Below are 11143 nucleotides of genomic sequence, written 5' to 3'. Positions count from 1 at the left end.
AGATTTTATTTACCAAAACCCAGATATAAAAAAAACCCAAATATATAAACCTTGATCTCTGAAATGACTTGGATCTTGCTTCGTACATTCTTGCTTTATCCCTGATGTTCCAAATCTTACATCTCGTGGACGAAGTACGATTATTTATTGTCATTAGTAGTATTAAGAGCTTTCGATGAAATTAATCCATTCACATTGTCATGTTTGGTTAACTTTTTGTTGTGAAACACAAATAAAGTGTTCTGGGAGTGGACTATCTACCCCGGGTTCACAATTGTGGCGTGGTGTTGACACAAATGGACCAAACAATGCTTTCGTTGTGCTGACATTCACATACAGTGGTATCAAACTTTTTAATCAAAACAGGTGAGAGTCGTTTTATTTAAAAAAAAAAAAACCTTTGGAGAAGGACACCTGGGTGTTATCTCAGTCTTAGCGCGTGTTTGTAACCTCGTGTAAAGTCCTGTTTATCCAGCCGATGTACCACTCGTCCTCAGTTTTCCCTGGAGGTGTGAACTGTGCAGGTGATGTGATTTCAGAGGTTGGAACTTTCTTCATATGTCATGGGTAGCTTGATTTTTCTAGAACTGGTGTTGTTTGTTCATTTTCTCGGGAGTTCAGGTAAGATCACGTCTACCACTTCTACTTTACTTGTCCTCTCCGAATCTTTCTCTTGGATTATTGAGGTTGTGCTCGTTATTGTTGTTGAATTATTATTCAGGGGAATGTCTTGTTGGCCACTGAGTGGAGGCGGGGTGTAGTAAATACAGACTGGTCTAACAGTTGACGTGTAATTAACGTGTGTTGTTGTTGTTGTTGTTGTTGTTGTTGTTGTTGTTGTTGTTGGGTGTTTGATTTCTTTTTACAGTAGATAAATCTAGGCTAAAACAAATGAGTTCAAACTGGCAGAATGTTATACTTATTTCAATTTGCTGCGTAATGGGTGATTCAGGTGACATGGCCAGACCAAGCTCTTACCAGAACATGGACAGACCATCCGATTCTCGTTGGAGCATGGACAGACCACTCGATTCTCGTCAAAACATGGATAGACAACCGGATTCTCATCATGACATGGACAGACCACCGGATTCTCATCATGACATGGACAGACCACCAGATTCTCATCATGACATGGACAGACCCACAGATTCTCATCACAACATGGACAGACCACCGGATTATCATCATGACATGGACAGACCACCAGATTCTCATCACAACATGGACAGACCCACAGATTCTCATCACAACATGGACAGACCACGGATTATCATCATGACATGGACAGACCCACAGATTATCATCACAACATGGACAGACCCACAGATTCTCATCACAACATGGACAGACCACCAGATTCTCATCAGAAAACACAAGCAGCATCAGGTTCTCACCAAAATGCGCATACAACATCAGTTCACCATCAGGAAATATTTATAACGAGCGAAAATTCAACAACGACAGCATCCAACCGTACAGAATCAAGTCTTCAAGCACCGAAACACACCATGCGTGCCACAGAAACAACAGCTGAAACACCAAGACCTTATCCCACTACAGCTACAACTCCCCAACCACCCACGTATGCTCCTACATCGAGCACGCTGTCCACATGTCGATATACGCCACCCGTCAAACAGCAACAACAGCAACAGAGGAATCCTCACAGTCAACTACATCATCAACACTAGTTCGCGATGTAATATACACAGTTTTTTCGTCATCAACACCAACCTCAACAGCTGTACCATCGACATCGTCCACCCTTACAAAAACATCCTTTTCACCATTGACATCAACGCTAGCTGCACGTCTAGCCACCCCAGTACCCACGTCATCCTCCTCAGTGTCGGATATATCGCGCACAGTCAGTAGTACACCCTCGACACCAACTACATCCACAACGACCACAACCTCTACTCCATCAGCATTGACTGTCAAATCACGTGCACTGTCAGCATCAACTTCTCTTAAAACAACGATAACAGTTTCATCGTCGACATCATCTAGCACCAGAGCCACGTCGCTCTCGTCACTGCCTCCTCCATTCAACAGATTACCCCAGTGGACATCGACAGAACGTGTCACTGTAATAACAGAGACAAAACCTCTGTCGTCGGCAAGAATAAGCTTAGAAAGATGGGTAGAAGGTAAGAGACAGAAATCGAGAAGACGGACCACTCATCTATTCGTCTCTTTATTTATTCATCCCATGTTTGTCCATTGGTAGTAATGTTTGTAAGTCTGTCTCTCGAGAACGAAAGATGTGTAATCATCCATATTTTAGGAAATATTATTATTCGCATTCGTTAGCAAAACAATTGCCGTCCCACTAGTTCTTTAACTTAATTCTTGTCTGTGAGTGTCTCCATTCCACCTACCTTGGTACTGTCGTCTGTGTGTAATGTCTTGCAGCTCGCTATTGCTTCTTTCCATCAGTAATTTTCGATGAAGTTTTGGAGGATAGATCGCTAAAGTTGTGGTTATTTTTTTATCGTGGTGTGACAGTTAAATATCAATTAACCATGCTCCTACCTACAAGCTAATAGAGGGTTAAAGGTTCTTTGTAACCGTTGTAACCAATCTTATTATTATTTCCACACTACAATCTGTCCTAACTTTTATGTATGTGTGTGTGCGCGCGTGCATTAGTGAGAGTACTGGCTGTTGAATTACAAAACTTCTTCTCTTTCAGGAGTGGAGCAGCTCGGAGGCATAGTAGGAGGAGCAGTAGGTGGCGTCTTTCTCGTTATTATCGCAACTGTCTTTTTCTTCCGGCGCAGACAGAGGTAAGTGGATTTCAACAGGTTTTCACCAATTTACACTCGCTCATTTATTCGCAGCACAGGTATTGTCTTTCGTGGGATCAAACAAATAGCTTACCTGAGGAACAGTTTTATGGTACTCTCTCTGTTTGATCATCTACGATGTTATTTGTGATGTGCAGGATCAGGAGGAGAAACAAGATGTCACTGGAAGATGACAGGGTCGTTTCAAACGTGAGTTTGCAAAATCCCCATTGTCGTTTAATTTTTGCTAGGAGAAAGCTTTGTAATAACTGTTACATAACGACTTTTGTAATACGTTTGACATCGTGTTCTTTTGTTTGTGTCGATCCTCAGAACGAGGCAGAGGTACCTGTCCAGCGTCATGACGACGAACAATCCATGGACAATTTTTACAGGACCAGTCTGTAACTTTTGTATGCCAGGGTTATATCCCTGGATGTTTGTCACCGTGAGCAGCGCTACCCGAAGTGACAAAGTCTAGCCTCGGCAACTGGAACTTTTGTATAAGTATTTATGATCCAGGCCAACGCGGAGATTGCAGTTTAATGGCATATAAATTGGAAACGGATATAAATAGTTAATTATTTGATGATGATTGATGATTGATGATGATTGATGATTGATGATTGATGATGATGATGATGATTCCAAACGTACAATGGCAGGCATGGCAAAAACACTCACCAACACCAACTTCAGCACAAAGGTGACGTCAGATGAGACAAAAAAAAAAAAAACAACAACAACAACAAAAAAAGACAGACAGCAGCGCCCTCTAGCCAGTTAGGCGAAGCGACATCACTCTCTCTTAAGAAACTACAAGCTTTTATATTCAGAAATGAACTCTTGTCCATCGTATAGCAACTACAAACTGATTCCATCCACAGCCCTAATCAAACCATGAACAAGCGACCTTCTGTTTCACAACAAACCTCGCCAGCCCCCACTAAACAGCTTCCTGGATGATAAACTGTCTTAATATCGACATTATCAACGTACACTCTGCACACGCATCGCTTGGTGTAAGGAGTCCTTATAGAAGAGATGACAAATTAAAACACAGCTACAGAAGAGTCATCCAGTTTTTTTCATAGAATCGGGAACTGTATCATAGTCACTTTAAACTCTCGACAGAACTAAGGCTCACAGGAAGTTGTAGATATATCTCAACATTCAAGTCCTTCAAACTACGAAATAGAAATCTTAGATGAAAGGACAATAATGTGTTTAGACTGATACAATAATTTTTGCTCTGTATTTTATGGCGGCTTTTGGTCAAAAAGAAACTACAATGATCTGATGGCCGTGTCCATGAAAAGCCCATTCTAGTATTCATTAGGAGGCCACGAGAGTCTTCTTCTGTGGTCTCGTTTCTCGAACAATTACAGTTTATTTTCGACAATCTGGAGCTCAGTGAAAATCAACTTTGATCTTGAAACATTTCCATCTGCCATTAACCTCCTTGCAGACAAAGTTCTGGGACCTTGATGGACACAAGAACATAACAGAAAAATGGGCGATAAAGATCAGGTGACATCTACAATGTTCAGCTTTTGTCAGCCTGCATCAGTCAAAACAATAAGAGAATCATTAATTGTAGGCCATACGACTACTGAAATATATCGCCTATTAAATATCCTACTAATATACGCAATAATATTTGAATCACTTTTAAAAGCGGTCAGCCCATGAAATCCTTTCAAAACAGCATGGACTGTGGCTACAAGTCAGAGGTGACGTGGGTCGTTTAATTATAATTCAAAATTCAAAACAGGAAAAGCGAAGTTTTGAAACTTTTTTCCCCAGTGACACACAGGAGTTATCACAGCTAACCCTTTTGACCTTTGACCTACAGCTTATCCAGCCGGAAACCCCAACCCGAGCTCTCTTATCGTTCCTCAACCTGTGCATGTTAGGGGGTTGGCGAGGTGAGAGTCGTGCACTTGTTTTCTTCATGCATCATGGAGAGTCTAATGTTTCTAACAATCGCACTAATTGCTAACTTTTATGTTTTCGGGAGTTCAGGTAAGACCACTTCCATCAATTCTTCTGAAGGTCTTCCTCTAATCTTTCTGCTTTTTGTTGGGATTTGTTTTCCCCTCTTTATCTTCCTCCTTTTCTTTGTTTTTTTCCACCGCTGAATCGTGGTCCTACCACTGATGAACAGTTGGTTTAGCTATATTAAGATAGGTTGGACTAACTGATGTATACATGCTGTTTGTACTGATGTCCTACAGACAATTCTAGCCTAATGAGTAAAAGTTGGTAACACTCTATATTTAGCTTCAATTACAACTTTTCGTTTGCCGAAGCAATTACAGAGGTTTATGATTTATGTAATGCATAATTTAAGTGACACGTATTTAAAAATAATTTATTGCTACTTCAGTAACTACAGATCACAAAGTAAAGCATATGGTCAATGTAATTTTATCTGTTCTGTTAAAAAAAACGATTACTTAATATTGTTAAAGCTTCTTTGTTTTATAATATTGTGTCACACTATTGCTCATCATTTGGCCACCATCTTGCCACCAATGTGATGATGATGATAGTACTGTTACTAACAACATGATTCCGCGATGAAGGGTTGCTAACAATTAAATCATATGCTCGCAGTAAAGCTGCATACAACAGATCCCTAAAGTATAACTGTGATATAAATAGTTAGTTCGCTTGAAAACGGAATCATCTCGTTGTGGATCATACTGTTCCCTGTTTATCAGTTATGTCGAAGCAGACACTTCAGTTTTCTTTATAAACTAAAGCTATTAAAGCTAACATATCTTTATGCGATTAACACATCTAGCTGTTCAGTTTTTATTACACTGACACCACTCTGCTATGGTGAAGAATTAGGGCCACCTTTTCTCTAAGACTAACCAAACAATAAAATTGTGTAGCGAGCCACTTTGTGTGAAAGGTCCGATGCCCTGCAGCTGTCAAGACCATGAAGCTTGTGTATTGAATCCATGCATCCTACTGTTTCTTACCGCTTTACAGTCAGCAATGGAAACCAGAATAGTGTTTGGAGCAGCACCAAAGGCTCACATCTTACAACTGAGGCTACGTCACATGAACCAGCAGGGTCCAGTGTTTCTACAACGATTGCAACGACTAAACCCACATCAACTGTCCTCACAACAACTATCCCTACAACTACACATAAATCAACATCAGCTACTTTTACTACACATATCAGGAACATCGGTTGTGCTTACAACACCTACATTACATCCTAAAACATCAACTACTTCTGCAACTATTGCAACGACTAAACCGACATCAACTGTCCCGACAACGGCTGCAACAGCTACCCACACAACCCCAACTAAGTCAACATCAGCTGTCGTTACTACACATAAATCAGGAACATCAGTTGTGTTTACAACACCCGCAACACTGACCCCCAAAACATCAACTACTTCTGCAACTATTACAACGACTAAACCGACATCAACTGTCCTGACAACAGCTGCAACAACTACCCACACAACCCCACGTAAGTCAACATTACCTGTCGTTACTACACATAAATCAGGAACATCAGCTGTGTTTACAACATCTACAGTTATAACAACTAAGCCGACATCAACTGTCCAGACAACGGCTGCAACAACTAACCACACAACCCCACCTAAGCCAACATCATCTGTAGTTACTACACATAAATCAGGAACATCAGTTGTGTTTACAACACCTAAAACACTAAATCCTAAAACATCAACTGCTTTTGCAACAATTGCAACGACTAAGCCGACATTAACTGTCCTGCCAACGGCTGCAACAACTACAAACATAATCACACCTAAATTAACATCAGCTGTCTTTACTACACATAAATCAGGAACATCAGCTGTGTTTACAACACCTACGATTCTAACAACTAAACCGACATCAGCTGTCCCGACAAAGGCTGCAACAACTACCCACACAACCACACCTAAGCCAACATCATCTGTCGTTACTACACATAAATCAAGAACATCAGTTGTGTTTACAACACCTACAATTATAACAACTAAACCGACATCAACTGCAATAACTACCCACACAACCCCACGTAAGTCAACATCATCTGTCGTTACCACACATAAATCAGGAACATCAGTTGTGTTTACAACATCTAAAACACTAAGTCCTAAAACGTCAACTGCTTCTGCAACAATTGCAACGACTAAGACGACATCAACTGTCCCGACAAAGGCTGCAACAACTACCCACACAACCACACCTAAGTCAACATTAGCTGTCGTTACTACACATAAAACAGGAACATCTACAATTGTAACAACTAAGCCGACATTAACTGTCCTGCCAACGGCTGCAACAACTACAAACATAATCACACCTAAATTAACATCAGCTGTCTTTACTACACATAAAACAGAAACATCAGTTGTGTTTACAACATCCGCAACACTGACCCCCAAAACGTCAACTACTTCTGCAACAATTGTAACGACTAAACCGACATCAACTGTCCCGACAAAGGTTGCAACAACTACACACACAACCCCACCTAAGTCAACATCATCTGTCGTTACTACACATAAATCAGGAACATCAGCTGTGTTTACAACATCTACAATTATAACGACTAAGCCGACATCAACTATCCTGACAACGACTGCAACAACTACCCACACAACCACACCTAAATCAACATCAGCTGCCCTTACTACACAAAAATCAGGAACATCAGCTGTGTTTACAACACCTACAACATTTAGATCGAAATTATCAACGGCTTCTACAACAATTGCAACGACTAAACCCACATCAACTGTCATAACAAAAACTGTCCCTACAACTAAATCAGCATCAACTGCTTCTACAGCAATTGTAACCGCTAAGCCGAAATCAACTGTCATAACAACAACTGCAACAACTATCCAGACAACTAAACCGAAAGCAACATCAACTTTCTCTACTACACCTAAACCTGAAACATCAACTGTGTTTACAACACCTACAACACGTCTTTATACAACAATTGCAGCTAGGACAACAATGTCACCTGTTTTTACAGCTCCATCAACTAAGTTAGCAACATCAACTTTGTTGACAACAGCTGCAACAGCAAAACCAAAGACATCAATTGTGTTTAGTACTGCTACAGCAACAGCAGCAAAGCAGTCTACGCCAAATATACATACAATAAATACAGAGGTTAAATCAGCATCAACTCCCCATGTGACACATGCGGTCACACTATCCATGTCTACTACTCACACAACTACACCATCGGAATCATCAACCCTCACTAAAACATCCCCTTCACCATCCACTTCATCTTTCCTTACAACATTGAAAACAGTTACATCAGTAACTGGCCGCGTAACCAGTCCTGTCTCCGACTCCATCATCTTCACCGTCCAGTATAACACACATAATAAGCACACCATCGACACAGACTACCTCTGCCACGACCACAGCATCATCCCCATCAAAACCAGCTCTCCACACAACCGTCACAGCAAGTGCACCATCAGCATCTACTGCTGTTGCAACAACAGGAACAGTTTCGTCGTCGGCCACTACTGTCAGTGAAAAAACTTCTTTCTCCTCACTGCTATCATCATTCAACAGATCATCTTCTGTCGTCATGGAGACAACAACGCAGCTCTCGTCAGGAAAAAATTCAGAAAGACGGACAGAAGGTAAGTCACTAGAGAATCGAGCTGGCGAACCGGTGTGTGTGGTGTAAAGAAAAGAGCGAACATTAGTTTATTGTCCCCAAAATTCGTCTTTGTCTTTTTTTCAGACCTTGATGTACAGAAACTGGGCGCCTCAGTCGCAGGCGCAGCAGCAGGCCTCTTTCTTTTCATAATCATCACCGCCATATGCGTCCGGCGGAAACAAAGGTGGGTGTAGTAGGGTCTCACCTACTCAAACGAGCGAAAAGTACATCACGTACTGTAGCAGGCACATTGTCTTCGTGTTCTCTCGTAAGAACAACCTTTAGAAACGATCTCTACAAGTATGAACTCCAATAAACACGCACGTTATTCCTACAAGACTCACTGTCCATGTATGTTCAAAAGCTTAAACCATTTTACTTTTCACACGATGAAATGTCGATATAATCATTGTTTTTTCCTCGTCAAATATATGTAAATATTGTAAATGCACGAAAACATTTAAGTCTACATGCCTGATGTGCTCGACAGTGTCCGGGCAAACATGCAAGGTTCGCTTTGTATAGGCTACGATAGGCATACAAGCCAACAAAACATAGTTTAAAGAAAAAAGTTTTTTTCATTTTGCTTGTGGATAAACATCACAAATGTTGCTTGTTTCTAGACAGCGTTGTTGCTGTATATATCCAATCACTTGAAATGTTCTTTGTGCTGTAATTACAGGATCAAGAGGAAGAACAAGATTACACTGGACGAAGAGACTTGTGTTTCAAATGTGAGCACGCAAAATAATTACCTTGTCTCGGTGCCTGTAGTGGTAACAATAGAGTCTACAACAGTGTGTTAGTTGTGTCGATGACTTTAGATGACACTGTGATTCATATTGTCAGTACCAGCGTGCATTCGTGTCTGTGTGTGCGCGTGCGTGTGGTATCCCCCACCTCCAAACTGTCTTGCTTCTTCCTTCTTTGGTTCCACGTTTTATCTGCTAGTCCACTGCCTCTAACAGTTTATTGTCTGATTCCTCCCACTCGTACTCACATCAGTAAACATTTTTTCATACCTTATAACAAAATAAACAAATAAATCAAACACGCCATATCAGTACGATATCATTACTTCCTGTTGTTAAATGCTATCTCGCTTTATGGTGATTTTTTTTTTTTTGTTCACTGCTCGTCACTCACCCAGCGTGTTATCTAGCGCTCATCGATGTTGTGTCTAGTCCTTCAGACAGGAGTAGTATATCAACTTGCTGTCTACCTTCAAGGACACACTGTTCGTTCTCTGAATGTGGCAGTTGTTGACAGGGTGGCTGCCATGCCGTGATATACCCTTAGTTGCACCGATCTCCCCACACTCTACCTTCAAGGAGAGGCGGGGGCCCACTGACCATTTCGACTACTCACTATTGCCCTAGCAGCTTTGACGACAGTAATGGTCTTTGTTTCATAATTGAATAGCAAACTGTGACAAGATGGTGCTGATGTTTAAACAACTATCCATATAAGGAATGTCAATTGATTTCGTTTTTCTTCAGGTTACCCTCGGGGTCGCGAACACAGGCTACGGTCTCATCAGTTTTGAGAGCTCGGAATTCACCTTTTCTGAAAGGGTAGGTTCATGGTCATTTATTTCCATCTTCTACAGACTGGAAGGAATGTCTTAAAAGAGCATAAATATATGTTTGTGTTTCTTTTGATCTTCAGGAATTTTTGCATGATAACATTACTTTTAATCCCGTCATAGTGTTTCTTGCTGGACCCCATGAACAAAGTTCTAGGGTGAAAAATAAGTATGCAAATGTTCATGTTCTCTCGCCCTTCACGATATCCCTGTAGTCATAGTTCTTGTCTTCGCTGTAATAATTAGTAAATCACGAGATACCCAGCCTGGAAAACTAGCGGGGTAGTGGGACCCACTAGTTTTGCAGGCTGTGTAACTGCAACGTGTACTACGTCGCGACTTTCTTGATGTTTATTATGTCAGGTGTTCTTTTGTGTCTCCACTCAGGACGCCACGGAAGATCTGCCAGCCCAGTTTCTTCGGTTCCAAGACAAAAAAATGACAACTTTTTCCAGAAACAGTCTGGAGCCTTACGTGGAAGATTAAACCCACGCTGTTTACCACGCCCGTGTATTGTCATAAGCTTGCTAGTAGTGGACTCCGAGGTGGCAAAGTCTAGTTTTCTATGACTCGAAATTTTGTGAAAAAAAGGTCAATGTCGCCGAGTATTACATCGTCACAGTTCGCCTGGAATGAAGCATAGTCGTCAGAGATCGCTGTATTCGTGGGATTCATGCTTCTGGACACGTCTGACCGCGGGAGCTATGAGAATATGCTGTGTAGTGGCCGTCATTTGTGTGTCAGAGTGAGAGATCACACACCCGTACAAACTGCACATTTGCGTAATTTAAGCCTAAAGAAATCTGTTCCATTTGTTGAAACTTCAGATGTACATGCAAAAAAATGAATTTAAAAAAGTGTATAGGTTTTATTTGAAAATAAAAGTTGTATCCATGGTATAATTATAAGCGATAAATATTGCAAACATCCCATTTTACCCTTTAGCACCACACGCTTGTATGAACCTGTATTGTAGGTATCATATAAGTGCGACACTAGTGCTATAACTCAATGCCCTGTAATAACACCTGGACCAGGGGTGGGGATAGTAGAGGTAAGACACTGTATAGTCAACACTATTAT

The 11143-nt window shown here is 41.0% G+C and overlaps 2 protein-coding genes across 2 annotated transcripts; both read left to right on the top strand.

The window, feature by feature from the left end:
- Positions 1-451: 451 nt before the first annotated feature.
- LOC112560311 (cell wall integrity and stress response component 4-like) lies at positions 452-3362 on the top strand. The gene is made up of 5 exons (XM_025232084.1): positions 452-621; positions 953-2153; positions 2699-2792; positions 2951-3002; positions 3126-3362. Exons 2-5 carry the CDS (start codon positions 1616-1618, stop codon positions 3198-3200), a joined length of 759 nt encoding a protein of 252 aa, XP_025087869.1. The 5' UTR covers positions 452-621; positions 953-1615; the 3' UTR covers positions 3201-3362.
- A 1391-nt stretch (positions 3363-4753) lies between these two features.
- Positions 4754-10959, top strand: LOC112558926 (spore coat protein SP65-like). Its single transcript, XM_025229685.1, has 6 exons — positions 4754-4817; positions 8141-8455; positions 8560-8659; positions 9158-9209; positions 9975-10049; positions 10448-10959. Exons 1-6 carry the CDS (start codon positions 4754-4756, stop codon positions 10544-10546), a joined length of 705 nt encoding a protein of 234 aa, XP_025085470.1. The 3' UTR covers positions 10547-10959.
- Positions 10960-11143: the final 184 nt, after the last annotated feature.

This window comes from Pomacea canaliculata, linkage group LG3 (assembly GCF_003073045.1).
Source record: "Pomacea canaliculata isolate SZHN2017 linkage group LG3, ASM307304v1, whole genome shotgun sequence".
NCBI classification, from domain to species: Eukaryota; Metazoa; Mollusca; class Gastropoda; order Architaenioglossa; family Ampullariidae; genus Pomacea; species Pomacea canaliculata.
Note: the sequence above shows the minus strand (reverse complement) of the source record. Positions and strands in the feature narration are given on the sequence as shown.